The 17,113-nt window shown below is 45.6% G+C and overlaps 1 protein-coding gene across 2 annotated transcripts in view; it reads left to right on the top strand.

The window, feature by feature from the left end:
* The first annotated feature begins 5,381 nt into the window (after positions 1-5,381).
* Positions 5,382-17,113, top strand: part of UST (uronyl 2-sulfotransferase) — a 186,430-nt gene continuing 174,698 nt past the window's right edge. For both annotated transcript variants that reach the window (XM_084827802.1, XM_084827801.1), the window contains exon 1: positions 5,382-6,084. In XM_084827802.1, coding sequence (XP_084683928.1) covers positions 5,817-6,084 — 268 coding nt within the window. In that variant the 5' untranslated portion in view covers positions 5,382-5,816. The remainder of the gene's footprint in view (positions 6,085-17,113) is intronic.

Below are 17,113 nucleotides of genomic sequence, written 5' to 3' on the forward strand. Positions count from 1 at the left end.
TAAGATCAATGAATCAGGGTAAGCTGGAGGTGGTCAAACATGAGATGGCAAGATTGAACATTGACATCTTGGGAATCAGCGAACTAAAATGGACAGGCATGGGCGAATTTAATTCAGGTGACCATATCTACTACTGTGGACAAGAATCCCTTAGAAGAAATGGAGTAGCACTCACAGTCAACAAAAGGGTGGGAAAAGCAGTACTGGGGTACAATCTCAAAAACGATAGAATGATCTCAGTATGAATCCAAGGCAAACCATTCAACATCACAGTAATTCAAGTCTATGCCCCAACCACTGAGGCCGAAGAAGCTGAGGTTGATTGGTTCTATGAAGACCTACAACACCTTCTAGAACTAACACCAAAAAAAGATGTCCTCTTCATCATAGGGGATTGGAATGCTAAAGCAGGAAGTCAAGAAATCACCGGGATAACAGGCAAGCATGGCCTTGGTGTACAAAATGAAGCAGGACAAAGGCTAATCGAGTTTTGCCAAGAGAACATGCTGATCATAGCAAACACTCTTTTCCAACAGCACGAGAGACGACTCTACACATGGACATCACCAGATGGTCAATACTGAAATCAGATTGATTATGTCCTTTGCAGCCAAAGATGGAGAAGCTGTATACAGTCAGTAAAAACAAGACCTGGAGCTGACTGTGGCTCAGATCATGAGCTTCTTATTGCAAAATTTCAGCTTAAATTGAAGAACACAGAGAAAACCACTAAACCATTCAGGTATGACCTAAATCATATCCCTTATGAATATACAGTGGAGGTGAGGAATAGATTTCAGGGATTAGACCTGACAGACAGAGTGCCTGAGGAACTATGGACCGAGGTCTGTAACATTGTTCAGGAGGCAGCAACGAAATCCATCCCAAAGAAAAAGGAATGCAAGAAAGCAAAGTGGCTGTCTGATGAGGCTTTACAAGTAGCTGAGGAAAGAAGGGAAGCAAAAAGCAAGGGAGAAAGGGGAAGATATACCCAACTGAATGCAGAGTTCCAGGGAATAGCAAGGAGAGACAAGAAGGCCTTCTTAAATGAACAATGCAAAGAAATCGAGGAAAACAACAGAATGGGAAAGACTAGAGATCTCTTCAAGAAAATCAGAGATCTCAAGGGAACATTTTGTGCAAAGACGGGCATGATAAAGGACAAAGAAGGCAGGGACCTAACAGAAGCAGATGAGATTAAGAAGAGGTGGCAAGAATACACAGAAGAACTATACAGGAAAGATCTGAATGTCCCTGATAGCCATGATAGTGTGGTCACTGAACTTGAGCTGGACATCCTAGAGAGTGACGTCAAGTGGGCCTTAGGAAGCATTACTAACAACAAAGCTAGTGGAGATGACAGTCTTCCAGCTGAGCTATTTAAGATCCTAAAAGATGATGCTGCTAAAGTGCTGCACTCAATATGCCAACACATTTGGAACACTCAGCAATGGCCACAAGACTGGAAAAGGTCAGTTTACATTCCAACTCCAAAGAAGGGCAATGCCAAAGAGTGTTCAAACTACTGTACAATTGCGCTCATTTCACATGCCAGCAAGGTGATGCTCAAAATCCTACAAACTAGGCTTCAGCAGCATGTGAACTGAGAACTACCGGAAGTTCAAGCTGGGTTCCGAAGAGGCAGAGCAACTAGAGATCAAATCGCCAATATTCGCTGGCTCACGGAGAAAGCAAGAGAATTCCAGAAAAACGTCTATTTCTGCTTCATTGACTACGCTAAAGCCTTTGATTGTGTGGATCACAACAAACTCTGGCAAATTCTTAAAGACATGGGAGTACCAGACCACCTTACCTGTCTCCTGAGAAACCTGTACGAGGGTCAAGAAGCAACAGTAAGAACCGGACATGGAACAACAGATTGGTTCAAAATTGGGAAAGGAGTACGACAAGGCTGTATATTGTCGCCGTGCTTATTTAATTTATATGTAGAGTACATCATGAGAAACGCCGGGTTGGATGAATCACAGGTCAGAGTTAAGGTTGCCAGGAGAATTATCAACAACCTCAGATACGCAGACGATGCCACCCTAATGGCAGAAAGCGAAGAGGATCTAAAGAGCCTCTTGTTGAGGGTGAAAGAGGAGAGTGCAAAAGCTGGTTTGAAACTCAACATTAACAAAACGAAGATCATGGCATCTGGCCCTATCACTTCCTGGCATATAGAAGGGGAAAAAATGGAAGCAGTGACAGATTTTACTTTCCTGGGCTCCAAGATCACTGCAGACGGTGACTGTAGCCATGAAATTAAAAGAAGCTTGCTCCTTGGGAGGAAAGCTATGGCACTCCTAGACAGCATAGTAAGAAGCAGAGACATCACCCTGCCGACAAAGGTCCGTCTAATCAAAGCTGTGGTTTTCCCAGTAGCAACGTATGGCTGTGAGAGCTGGATTATAAGGAAGGCTGAGCGCCGAAGAATCGATGCTTTCGAACTGTGGTGCTAGAGAAGACTCTTACGAGTCCCCTGGACTGCAAGGAGGTCAAATCAGTCAGTCCTAAAGGAAATCAACCCTGAGTGCTCATTGGAAGGACAGATACTGAAGCTGAAGCTCAAATATTTTGGCCACCTAATGCGAAGAGAAAAGTAACTGGAAAAGACCCTGATGCTGGGAAAGATTGAAGGCAAAAGGAGAAGGGGACGGCAGAGGATGAGATGGCTAGATAGCATCACCGATGCAATGAATATGGACTTGAGCACACTCCGGGAGAGAGCACAGGACAGGAAGGCCTGGCATGCTATGGTCCATGGGGTGACGAAGAGTCGGACACGACTGAAGGACTGAACAACAACCAACCTATTGGTAGTACATATGTGCTACTTGGGCGGGGGAGTGGGGCATTGAACTGACTTCCCCATTATTTATGGGATGGTTATTCTTTTGTGCTCTTCCACCCACCCCATTTTTGTCCTTGGACATCCATCTATAGATAGGGTGAGATTAGAAACAGAATACTGACAAGTTAGAGGCCTACAAGAACTAAGACTCCATCTGAGACGGCGGCTGCACCCCTGCCTTCCCGACCATCTGCTCCCATCGGTAGTACATGCCCTGGTCTCCTCTCATCTAGACTACTGTAATGTGCTGTACGTGCGGTTACCCTTGAAGACAGTTCTGAAGCTGCAGCCGGTACAGAACGCAACGGCTCGCCTGATTAAAGGCAGCCACCAGCATGATTACATCACTCCGGTGCTGAAGGAGTTGCACTGCTTATCAGTTGTTTTCCGGGCCAAATTCAAGGTGTTGGTTTTGACCTTTAAAACCCTATATATGGTTCCGGCCCAGCCTATCGCAAGGAGCACCTCCAGCAGCACCAGACAGGCCGCTTAACAAGATCAGCATCGGATGGCCTTCTCTCTGTTCCATCAGCCAGGACAGCTAGGTTGGTGAGGATGAGGGAGAGGGCCTTTTCTGTGGAACTCCCTCCCTAGGGAACTCCGCCATGCCCCCTCTTTAATGAGCTTTGGGGGTAGGTTAGGGTATTTTTAGAAATATGTTTTAATGTAAATTTTTATTGTTTTCAAACTGTTTGTATTGCTGTACATCGCCCAGAGTGGCTGGGTGACCAGCCAGATGGGCGATTAAGAAATTTAATAAATAAATAAAGAGGGCGCAGTCTCTCTTCTTCTCCAAAACAATCAATAGGGGAAGGGAAGACAGTGGGAGCAAGCCCCAACATCACCAGTACAATACATAGAGTACACTGTATCAGATAGCCTGGTGCTGAATGCAGCACAAGCTGTGTAGCCGGTCCCAAACCTGAGCAGGTGAGTGGGGGGATTTGGTGAGTGTCCTCATCCTTGAATTGTCTTGGAGAGTTCCTTTTTGTTGTTGAGGGTGAGGGGACGGACAACATTGGCTATGAAAATTGTCTTTTATTCTTCCACCAAGGATGTTCCACCATGTCACAATCTATAGTTATTGACACATAAAAGGCCCAGCCAAGAGGTAGCACTTGACTGATTGTAGGCATTGTAATGGCCCATAGGAAGGAGACTAATCCTTACATATGTAGATTCCTAGTCATGTCTGTGTATTTTTTTAAGGGATGTAGGAAGGTGACCTTGGTTGAATTTACTTGTGTTATTTGCAGTGCAATATTTCTTTCTTTTATAAAACACCTCATAAATTTCACTAGTTGTTGTACAAGACAAGACTCATGATTTCTCCATCCTCACTCACTCCACTTGTTCCAATAAAGTCTCAGCAATTAAACACAAGCTTTTTTAAAAAGATAATCCTGATGTTTATACTAAGAGAACTTGTCTCCACTTCCACATTTCCCCCCATTAAAGATTGTTTTCTTCCCAGCTAAAGGCTTTTGTGAAAGCCTCTACACTCAGCTGTGGCTTAGCTCTGTAGGCCTGATCCAGATTGCTTGTTTATTCCCAAGTAAGCATGCATAGGATTGCAGCTTTGATGACTTGACTTCAAAAAACCACACACTTTGGTGATGCTCTCTGCTGCTATATATTTCCATTATTCATTATATATTTTCTTGATGACCCTTTTTTCTGAAGAGAAATTTGTTAATACAGGTTAATAATTTGCCTATGTCACATGACTTTCTTTTGGAATTCCTAAGATTTTGAAATATTGTGCAATGGAGAGTAGCACGAAGTTCTGTATGATACATCTATAGCTTCATGTTTATTACACATAAGCGGCGTCTGTGAAGACTTACTTACATGTTCCCATTATGTACGCTGCCTTACAAATATTCTGGAACAAGCTGCCCTACGTTTAGCGAAGCCTGTATTATTATTATTATTGCATTTATATCCTGCCTTTATTCCTCTTGCAAGGAACCCAAGGCAGCTTACATTATCCTCCTCCTCTCCATTTTATCCTCACAACAACAACCCTGTGAGGTAGGTTGGGCTGAGAGTGTGTGACTGGCCCAAAGTCACCCAGTGAGCTTCCATGGCCGAGTGGGGACTAGAACCCGGATCTCCCGGCTCCCAGTCCAACGCTCTTGCCACTACACCACACTGGCTCACTGTATCAGAAGGCAACCTCTTAAGACGTTTTAAGAGTCTTCGTATGACCGTTCCCCACACGAGCTGCAACAGGTAGCCCGACTTTCCGTCGTCGTCCAGCTCCTAAGACCGCTTCGTATTTGGGGGGCTTCGCAGGCAGCGCGAAAATGAGAAACAGGAAGCCGAGAGCGCCGCCGTCGAGCGCTCATTGGAGAAGGCGCTCGAGGACGCCTGCGGCGCTAAGGGGCGGGGTTCACTTGGGAGAAGCTCGCGCTGAACCGGCGGGCCGTGCGTGTGCGGATGGGCAGCCCCGCAGCCTTTTCAGAGCTCCGTCGCGTGGAGGAGCGCCGAGAGGCCGGCAGCCCCTAGGGGTCGCTGGTGCGGCGACTGAGAGCAGCCTCTCGGAGCTCGAAGAAGGTGGGCGGCGGCGGCGGCGGCGGCGGGGCCGAGCGCGAGAGACGCAAACAACTTTTTGCAGCGCGTCGCGGCACCGGCCCGCCGTGGCCGAACTGTAACCTGACCCCGGAGCGCGACGCTGCAAGGAAAGCCGGAGCGACGAGCGGCGGGGAAGGAGGAGAGGCCACCCCTCAAGGAGCCCACGAAGGGGATGGCGACCGCCTCCTTTAGCCGCGTCTAGGGGCGGCCAGGACACGGGGGAAGCCGGCAATGGGCAGAAGAGAAGCCGCCTGAGCCTCCGGCGAACTTTTCCCCTCCTTCACGCCGGGCAGTCGGAGCGGAGCAGGCGGATGGAGGATGCGCTCTCCCCGGCGGGCTGTCTGAGCAGGAGACGGCGGCGAAGGAAGCGACGGGGGCGACGACGATGAAGAAGAAGCTGTCGCCGCAGCAACAGCTGCACTACAGCGCGGGCTGCCCGGAACCCCGGCCTCATGCGGCCCCGTCCGCCGTTGGGGGTCCCGGGCAGGGAATGGGCTGGAGGCGGAGGAGGCCCCTCTCGCTGCTGCCTTTTCTTTCCCTCCGCGACTACGGCTTCTGCATGGCCGCCCTGCTGCTCTTCTGCCTGGGCTCCCTCTTCTACCAGCTCAACGGGGGCCCTCCTCACTTTCTGCTGGACCTGAGGCACTATCTGGGTAAGGCGCCGGAGGGAGCGAGGGAGTGATGCTGCCGCCGCCTGAGGACGGGCAGACTCCGGGAAAGGCGGGGCGGGGGGGGGGCGTTGGTTAGCCGTGTAGCAAGAGCAAGGCCGGGGGACACCGTATGGACTAATACATTGATTTGTGAAGTGAGCCTTCCCAGGCAAGAGCCGCCTTCATCAGAGGACAAAGGGTGGGGCTGTGGGGCTCCCCCCCCGTCGCAAAGGAGGGAAAACCCACTTCACAGGCTCCTTTAGGTGCTGTAATGGGCGTGAGGGAGAGTTCTCCGAAGTTGGAAGGATGAGCATTGAGTCTCCCTCTCTCCTGACAGTTAACGTATTAGTTATGTGCCTGAAATTGCCTAGTAAGCAGGTTTAATGTCCATTTGTTTAGAGGAAAGTGCCCTCCCACACACACACACACACCTGGGTAACCGGGGCAAATGTCCTCACTGTTTGGCAGGGTGTTACTGGCATACTAAATGGCTGCGTACCATTGGTGGTAAATTGGTAGATGTTAATCTGTTTGAATACACTGTATTAAATGTTTTGAATGTTTCAGAGTTGGGAAGGGTGTCCTGGGTTGTGTTTGCCATGTGATCAGGATCGTTTCCTTCCTCCATAAGTACCACCTTTTGCCCTCGGAGTCATATTCCATAAGCATGTGTGGCGGGGGCGGGGGGGGCGCGGAATCTTGTTCATTATAACTGCTGCTACTGATGGTAATGGTCAGTGTACTGAAATGCAGTTTGCATTTAAGTGGTGTTGGATATGTAGTGTCTAGTCAAATGTGCTATCTTGAGGCAGAAATAAGACATACCTTAAATGTTCACTGCGGTTGCCTGCCCACCCTTTCAAAGAGAGAGAGAGAAGAGTTTCTCCAGCGTTTAGTATAATATTGCCTTTCTCTAGGTTAAGCCCCTGGTTTTAAGCCTTGCCTTCAGTAGACATAGTTAATAATTATCCCCACCTGCCACCTTAACATCTTTTAAATGCTTGGAAACTGTCAAGTCCGTCCCAAGTTTTTTTTTCTAGCCTAAATGAACAGGTTTTTGTAGTAGAACAGGTGGTATGCATGCTCAGTTGCACTCTTCTTAGCTTCTGTATGAAGACGGTTCTTGAGCGGTGGAAGGACTGGTGTCTGGAAGAGGAGGATGTCCTTCAGGTCATCCTTGGCTTGACCACAAAAGAAATCATTGTGGTTCACAGCTAGTCCCAGTAGTAAAATAAAGGTGAGCGATAGACACTCAGTTGGAATTAACAGACTGACAGAAATCCAAATGACAATAACGTTGGATGTGTTGGCTATAATGGATCTTTGCACACTAGAAAGTAGTGGTCATGGAATATCTTGCTAGATATAGAGCAGTTTATAAATTTTGTAAATAAATAAATAGTACATTAGGCCTAAAATGGCTGTAGCAGAAGAACAATCTTGCTGGATTTGTTCCAGCTGTTTTCTTCAACAGGAGCTCATGTATGCTTACTAAAGGATACTTTACACATGGACACTTCTTCCTTTGATGTCTTTTCTGTGTAAACAAGCCTTCTGTACACTGTTGTCTGTTATGGATATATGTGTTGAGAAGCTGCTTACCAAGCACATATGCTCATTGCATGTGATAGTTTGTGTGTGTGTTTTCCTACCTGAAATGATAATTTACATTCCTGGTTTTGGAATGGAAACTGTCTTGGTCGCCCTGTGGGACGACCTCTGCCGGGAGAGGGACAGGGGGAGTGCGACCCTGTTGATTCTCCTGGACCTCTCAGCAGCTTTCAATACCATCGACCATGTTATCCTTCTGGATAGGGTGTCTGGGTCGTGAGTTGGAGGCACTGCACTGCAGTAGTTCCGCTCCTACTTGGATGGCCGACTCCAGAAGGTGGTGCTTGGGGATTATTGCTCTGTGCCATAATGCCCCACAATTATGCCGTGGGGTTCCACAGGGCTCTATTTTATCCCTCATGCTGTTTAACATCTACATGAAACTGCTGGGGGAGGTTATCCAGAGGTGTGGACTGAGGTGCCATCAATATGCGGATGACACCCAGCTCTACCTGTCTTTCTCTTCAAACCCAGGTGAGGCAGTGGCTGTTCTGAATCAGTGTCTGGGCATGGTAATGGACTGGATGAGGTCCAATAAACTGAAACTCAATCCAAACAAGATGGAGGTACCGTTAGTGGGTGGTTTGTCTGCCAGGCTAGGTGATATTCAACCTGTTCTGGAGGGGGTCGCACTTCCCCTAAGGGATCACGTTTGTAGTTTGGGGTGCTCTTGGATCCAGAACTGTCACTTGAGGCACAGGTGAACTCAGTGGCACGGAGCACTTTTTATCCGCTTAGGCTGCTATACCAACTATGCCCTTACCTGGACAGAGATAGCCTAGACAGATAGGCTATCTCTGTCCAGAGATAGTTATCCATTTATTTATTTATTATTAAATTTATTAATTGCCCATCTGGCTGGTCACCCAGCCACTCTGGGCAATGTACAACATACAATAAAACAGTTTAAAACAATAAAATTCTACAATAAAAACATTTTCTAAAATACCCTAACCCACCCCAAATGCCTGCCTGAACAACCACGTTTTTAATGCACGACGGAAGCTCATTAAAGAGGGGGCATGAGGGAGTTCCCTAGGGAGGGAGTTCCACAGAGTGGGGCCACCACAGAAAAGGCCCTCTCCCTCGTCCCCACCAGTCTAGCTGTCCTGGCTGATGGGACAGAGAAGGCCATCCGAGGCTGATCTTGTTAAGCGGCCTGTCTGGTGCTGCTGGAGGTGCTCCTTAAGATAGGCTGGGCCGGAACCATATAGGGTTTTAAAGGTCAAAACCAACACCTTGAATTTGACCCGGAAAACAAGCGGTAACGAGTGCAACTCCTTCAGCACTGGAGTGATGTGATCTCACCGGCGGCTGCCTTTAATCAGGCGAGCCGCCACGTTCTGTACCAGCTGCAGTTTCTGAACCGTCTTCAAGGGTAACCCCATGTAGAGTGCATTACAGTAGTCTAAACGAGAGGAGACCAGGGCATGTACTACTGATGGGAGCAGATGGTTGGTAAGGCAGGGGCGCAGCCGCTGTATCAGATGGAGTTGATACAGCGCTGTCCGGCTCACAGCTGACACCTGAGCCTCCATGGACAGCTGGGAGTCCAAAATGATCCCCAGGCTGCGGACCTGGTCTTTCAAGGGTAGCCGTACCCCATTCAACACCAGGTCAACATCCCCTAGCCTCCTCTTGTCTCCCACCAAAAGTACCTCGGTCTTGTCAGGGTTCAGCTTCGGCTTATTCCTCCCCATCCAGCCACTCACCGTCTCCAGACATTTGGACAGGGATTCTATGGCCAACTTTGGTGAAGATTTGAATGAGAAGTAGAGCTGCGTGTCATCCGCATATTGATGACACTGCACCCCAAACCTCCTGAGGATAGCCCCCAGCAGCTTCACATAGATGTTAAATAGCATTGGGGAGAGGATGGAACCCTGTGGCACCCCACAAGTAAGTGGCCACGGGTCCGAAACCTCCTCTCCCAGTGCTACCCTCCGGTACCTGCCGGAGAGGAAGGACCGGAACCACCACAATACGGTGTCTCCAATGCCCAACCCCTCCAGGCAGTCCAGGAGGATACCGTGGTCAACGGTATCAAAAGCCGCTGAGAGGTCGAGGAGAACAAGGAAGGAGCATTCACCCCTATCCAGAGCCCTCCTCATATCATCTACCAAGGTGACCAAGGCCGTTTCTGTCCCATGCCCAAGCCTGAAGCCCGACTGAAATGGGTCTAGATAATCAGTTTCTTCCAAGTGTGCCTTCAACTGCATCGCCACCACCCGTTCAGTCACCTTGCCCAAAAATGGCAGATTTGAGACTAGGCGAAAGTTGTTCAGAACTTGAGGATCCAAGGAGGGCTTCCTTAAGAGCAGTCTTATCACTGCCTCCTTGAGGGCTGATGGCATCACTCTCTCCTCAAGGGAGGTGTTCACCACTGCCCTGATCCCCTCACCCAGTGCTCTGATAACTTCTTGTCTGGATTACTGCAATGTGTTATACATGGGGCTGTCTTTGAAAACGGTCCGTAAACCTCAGCTGGTCCAAAATAGGGCAGCAAGGTTGTTAACAGGGACTGGCCAATGAGCTCATATTATGCCAGTACTTTTCCAGCTGCACTGGCTTCCAGTCCATTTCCGGGCCCAATTCAAAGTGCTGGTATTAACATTCAAAGCCCTAAATGGCTTGGGGCCAGGTTATCTGAAGGATCACCTCCTCCCATATGTGCCTGCCCGGACCTTAAGATCATCCTCAGTGGCCCTCCTCCGTGAGCCCCTGCCAAAGGAAGTGAGGCGGGTGGCTCCTAGGAGGAGGCCTTTTCTGCTGTGGCCCCCCAGATGTGGAATGTGCTCCCTAGTGAGGTTCACCTGGCACCTACATTGTATTCCTTCTGGCGCCAGGCGAAGACCTTTTTATTTTCCCAGGCATTTTAGCATTTTAGCTTTCTAGACTTTTAGCTTTGCTGTTTTAAATCTGTATTTTAAATCTCTGCATTGCTGCTAGGTTTTATTCTGTTTGTGTTGTTATATTGTGGTTTTAATGTTTTCATATTTTATACTGTTTTACTGTGCGCTTTTTGGTTTTAATTTTCGTGAACCGGCCACAGAGCTTCAGCCACTGGGCAGTATAGAAATAAATAAATAAATAACCTTATAGGGAATTGTCACATCTGAAATGGCTTTTAGATACATAACAGTCTTACGTACTAGCTCTCAATACTTCCTTTTCTTTTGCCATTCTTTTTCCTGCAGTTTGTTTCGGTTTAATTGTAAACCTTGTGCCTTCCCATCCAGTGTTATAGTTAATTCAGTGTAGACTCGGGTGTCTCTTTATATATTATAATCCATCCCCTTTAGTCCCCAGTATCTTCTGCTTGAATTCCAGTAGGCTCTATTGCATTTCATGCTCCATTTTCTGCTAGTTTTTTATATGTGCCCTGTCCAGCAGTTTGTGCCTTTATTGTAAAACAAGAGGTTTAGCCATGATCCAGTAACTGAACACAGTCTTTGAATCTGTTGACCTTAACATGTTTCAGGAACTGCTAAGTTTATATATCTGACTCAAGTTGTATTAATAATCACAAAGAGCTTTATTGTGAATGGGCAGTTTTGGATTTAGAGGATACAGTGTCAGGCATGGTCCTCAGGTAGGTGTGTAATTTAATTTCTCTGCTTCATTTGTGATAAAATGGACATTTTTGAAGAAGATCTTTCTCTCTTTTCTTGAAAAATGGAAGTAAAAGCATCTTTGAAAGATGCTTTTTTTACTCCCCCCCCCCCAGCTGCTTAAGCTACCACATCACATATGTTTTGGTATTTTGCAAATCCCTATACCCAGTGACTTCATTTAATGCTGAAAACTTCCTTGAAGGAATGTGAATCTCTCAAGGATGTGGCTGGGAAAGCCATAGGGGGTTGGAGAGGCTGAGCTTCTAGTTTCCTGAAGCAGAAATAAGTGATACCCAAGCAAAACAGTGTGATCCAGGCTTCTGGCTTGAAGCAAAGGAGGTGGGGGGAATTACGAAATATTTAGAAGTTAAGTGTGCTGTGATTTTTATCTTCTGTTTTGTGCAACGAAAAGGCAATAATATTGTGCTAATTGATAGTAAGAAGGAAATAAAATGTTGATCAGGAAATGAGAATGGGCACAAGAAAGTGCTGTACTTTATTGGAATACAGAATGCAATGACACTCTTGTAGATGCTCTGGTTTCAAAAGTATTCCGGAGGCTACATAGCAACTAGAAATCTATAATGCTTAAGCAGTACAGGTGAAAACTGTACTTCTAGTCCTCAAGGATATAGGCCAACCTGGTACCCTCCAGATGTTTCAGACTACAACTCCTATCAGCATCAGCCAACATGGGCAATGGTTAGGGATGATGTGAGTTCTTATCTCAAACACCTGGAGGCTGATGTCGGCTACAGAAATTATGTACGGCATCTATGAATGCTGTTCACTCATGCAAAATATCCATCACTGACAGCACCTAGTATGAAATTTAGTATCTCTTTAATTTGGAAAGAATTCTTCTTCCCCTCCCACCACATACTGAGCTCATATGCAAACAAGTTAGTGGCAGAAGCAGAGATGGAATAAGAAGAAATGTGGTGTTGATTTCTCCCCCCTGCCCAAGTTATCAGATACAATTAGGTGGTAGCTGCGTTCACACAACACGCTAATCCATCCTCAGTGTGGGTTGTTGTTTGTTGAACCGTGGGTTAGCGTGTGTCTGAACCCAGGACATCTTCCACAGGGTGGCTTGTTAACCATGCAGTGTGGCTTATTTTTCACGAACAAGCCACCTTGAAAACCCATGGTTTGTTAGGTTGTTCAGGGTGATTATGAAGTCACCTCATGGTTAACAAATCATCCTGTGTAAAATGTGCAGGATTCAGATAACACTCTAACCCATGGTTTAACAACAACCCACACTCAACCACTGAGTGTGGGTTAGTGTGTTGTGTGAACAGACCCGGTGAGTATTGTGTGATAAGTGCAAAAGTGGCTGCCACTATTCTAATCTTATTCTGAGGATAGTCTGTGAGAAAATATTCTGAAAAACTGATGCATCTTAAGATAGCATTAAACCTAGGTACCTTAGGGTAGTGTCCGATGTTACTCCTACGTAGAGTAGAACCACTGAAATTAATAAGTTAGTCACAACTAACTTAAGTCCCATTAATTTGAATGGGTCTACTCTGTGTGGGACTAATATTGGATACTACCCTTAGGCTTTACTTTTTTATTTGGAGAAATGAAGTATTCTGGTGACTTAAACTTTGCACCGGTATTGTAGCTTATAGTACAGCTTCACCGCTCCCATTGATGAATATTGGGTAACATATAATTGAGAGTAGAGCAAATATCTAAAGAAAAGGCAAGTATCTCCCAACCACCCCCACTCGTGGTTTATCTAGTTGGTTTCCCACTAAGCAGCCACTGCTAGTGTCTGTAAGACATGTGACCCAATAGAAAACCAATGTGAACAAGTATTCTATAAGGGTAAATTGGGGTTTAAAAATGATGAAATGGCACCATTTTTTACCTAGATTAGAATTACCTAGATCAGCCTTTCTCCAACCTGGTGCCCTCCAGATGTTTTAGACTACAATTCCCATCACCATGGGTATCTTGGCTGGGGCTGATCGGGTTGTAGTCCAGAGCATCTGGAGGGTGCCAGGTTGGTGGAGCCTGGCCTAGATGTATCCTCATTGATTATAGGAGGAAAGTAGATACTGATTCCATCTTGCGAATGCACGTACCTTTTCCTGTTTGTAATTGTGACAGAGACTTAGAAAGTCCATTATTTCTGGTACCTCAAAATAATCACATTTTGATCACTTTAGGTGTCTTTTTGTAAAAAGCTTAGCGAATGTATTTTTAATTAGCACATACTTGTATAAAAAGAGCCTGAAGTTTTACTAGACTTTCTGCAGATCATTTGACGTATGTGACGGGATATCGGTGTTTATATCAAGCATCTGTCCGGAAACAGGAGGTAAAGGAGAGTATGCTACTCTATGATTCTCTTCCCCATGCAAAATACTTTGTTAAATTAAAGATTCCTGCATTGAGCAGGGGGTTGGACTCAGTGGCCTTGTAGGCCCCTTCCAACCCTATGATTCTATGAAATCTAGCATTATCAAACTTCTGCTAGAGTTCGGGCCCACTTAGACTGAGGCTGGTAGAATGGTTCATGATTTTATGGTGCTTCAGCTGGACAGGACATGTTGTAGCTTTGGGATACAAGTCATAGATCGTACATTCTAATGACTTTCATTTGAATCAAGTACAGTGTAATCAGGGTTGCCAAATATCGTTGCCATATGTAACCAGAAATTTAACTCTGGTCACCAGTAGGAAAAGTTTCCAATATACTCTTGTGACAGGGTTAACTAATATTTACAAGTTAACAGCATATCAGAGATACGGAAAATGCCTATTTCAAAATTCAAAAGGCTGCATCTTGTGCTAGGGTGCAGCATCAGTACCATAGGTAGGAGGGAAGGGTTTGCTATGGACACTCAATCTGCTGATTCTCCTTTGCAAAATCTCACTGGACAGTGGGTACAAAGCAGATGCACTTTGGGCATAATACTATGGGTTGCTCCCTGGGTACTTATAAGCCCCTGACTTCGGAGACTTACAAGTATCCTATGCAGAGAGGGAGGTGCTTCACGCTGCATGTTCGCTAGATGGGTGAGTTCGCCTGTCTAGTGGAGGCTTCGGGGGGGAGGGAAGGGGGCTGGGGTGGTGATAGGAAAAGACCTAAGCCAGCTGCCCTGTCCTCCTCTCTGCCCCCAGGAACACCCCCTTTCCCCCATCTCAATGCTCCGTTTAACGAGTGCAGAGAGCCAGCCGGCGCAGTTCTCTCCGCATTGGCTATGGTGGGAGCGGGAGGGGAGCGCAATTTCCTGGCTCCAAGCTCAGAAACCTGTCTTTGAGCATGGAGCCAGGAAACTGAAACTCCTACCTCCCCAGATGCTCTCTAGGGGAGATTGGATTGCTCCCTTTGTCTCTGTGGAGCAGAAAGCCTCATTGGATACCAAGTCCAAATCAAAATTTGTGGACCCTGGCTTTAATAACAAAAACTTTGGCATAGAAATAATCAAACCTGAAATCTAAGCACTGCTTCTTGTTACTAGTTTTCTACAAGCAAATGACTTCTGTGGAGGAAAATGAGTGATTTCCTTCATGAGGTTGTAACTTCTTATTACCAACGGATGTGCATTATGTGTAAGTTTACACACACATGTAGGAGCTTCACGGGTTGCAATGTATATGCATATCCGAGTTTCCTTAAGGAACTTCATGTAGGAAATCTCATGTGAATCTCATGTGGCAGTCTTTTGGGATGGCATTTTCTTTTCTCACTGCCTTCCTTTGTTATATATCTAATCTGAGGTTATACCTGGGTAAAACCTGAGTCATATTGTAGCTTGTTTATAGTGGTACTCTGTAGATTTCTCGATACTATTCTTTGGCAAGGAAAAAGAACTTGGATTCTATCTGTTTCTATAAAATCTTTTCACCTAGATTAAATAAGGCAATAAGAGTTTGCTGAATGGAAAATATACATTCTGAAATAAATGATAACTACAATATGGAAAGGGTGTGTGTTTCTTCGTCATTAATAGGCTTTTATTTTCTTGTCCAAAGATAAGGCTTTGATTATATGGTATTACTGGAGAGAGGCATATATTAAATTGTGAGATGGAACACCTTCCACCCCAAAGACAGGGTTTAGTTCATGGATGCTCTGAAAACTGTAATGACTGATTCTATGTTTGGCACCCAGGCTTTAGCATGAACTTTGTCTTCTGGTAATTGCTCATGAACTTTGTCTTCTGGTAATTGCTTCCCTCTTATTCCTTATGGATTTGTCAGTCTTTTTTCTTCATGAAATGTTGTCTTCTAGAAACTGTTGGTAGAGGCTTGTTCCATTACTAGAGAAATCTCTTCCTTTCACCAGCAGTTCAGTTTCACTCACGTGGTGCTTGTGAGTTTCCGGTGGGCAGCTGGTTGGCCACTGTGTGAACAGAATGCTGGACTAGATGGACTCCTGGTCTGATCTGGCATGGCTCTTTTTATGTTCTTACATATTGTTAGGCTTTTTTTGTAAATGTGTTTTGTTGTTTGCTGTCTACTTTGGCTTCTCTAGGGAAGGTACTTTGATATGGGCAAGAAAACACTGGGCAGCTGGAAACTTGAAAACCCCAGCTTTAAGTAGTCACATTGCAGTCAGTTGCTCTAATCAGGGAGTTGCTGGGAAATGAATTACATGGCAGTGGCTTCTGTGGTCTTTTCAGTTGCCTTTTTATAACTGTGCCCGGAAGACAAATACTTCTTCTGGGCAGAAATTGAATATGCATGGATATGGCAAGAAAAAGCAGTAATAGAATTATTTAGGCAGGGTTTTTGTTCAGTTTCCTTATTGCTTCATAAACAGATATTCTAACATCTGTCCAAACATCCTTACAGTTGTTGAGGAACCAGTTATGAGGATTGTGCAGCAAAACTGATGATGGCTCTAAAGAACTTATGTAGTGGAGGAACAGAACAGTTTTGTATGAAAAAGTTACACAATGGGTAAAAACAATATGGTTGGAGCAGCAGGATTGCATAAGCTTGCTGCAGCCCCAGTTTGTAATTAGTCATCACGGGAAGCTGAACTATGTACATATAGTCCAGTGTGCGTAGACTTGAAAAACTGCAGTTCTCTTTTTTTTTTTCTTGGATGAGAAACATGGCTTTTCAGCCTGTGTGTTTTGGATTGTAAGGGTTACAACCACTGCAGAAGATACCCAGGGTGAAAAGGATGTCCAACGAATGTTGATTTCACCCACTTTTCTGACCTCCGAAAAGACTTTTGGATGCAATCTTATGTACACTTACCAGGGAGTAAGTCCCATTGAACTCAATGGGGCTTACTTCCAAGTAGATATGTATAGAATTGCACTGTTAGTAATACATCTTTACTGTGTCACCTGTGGTGGTGCACTTTCCCTCTATTTCTATGGAAATGGTTGGGGTTCTCTTTTAAAGCATTTTGTTTGATCTATATAAAAGTGTCTAAAGCGACTAGTGCTGTACATGTAATAAAACTGAAACTGAGCCTGCCCACAGGCTTACAGTTTCATCATCCTACTCATAAAGACTATTGGGAAGGTAGAATTTAAACCAAAAAAGTGATAAAGGGAGGAGGGCACTTGACCCCTTCTTTACCTACCCACCATTTTCCTGGTCTGGGTCAACCCCCTCAGGAGCTTCCCCCACCCACCCAAGTTGTTTTAAATGGTTTCTCACTACATGAGTAAATCTGTATAGGTCTTGGGCTCCAACATTATCCCCACCCCCACCTTGTTTCTCTTACCACAGAAGGTAAGAACAAATCAAGATCCAAAACCATAGTTTGATCCTTGCTGTTTTCAAACCATAGTTTAAATAAACCACACTTCCCTGAATATGGATGT

The sequence above is a fragment of the Heloderma suspectum genome, chromosome 1 (genome assembly GCF_057233095.1).
Source record: "Heloderma suspectum isolate Gila_16-S chromosome 1, 16-S_ref, whole genome shotgun sequence".
Lineage (NCBI taxonomy): Eukaryota > Metazoa > Chordata > Lepidosauria > Squamata > Helodermatidae > Heloderma > Heloderma suspectum.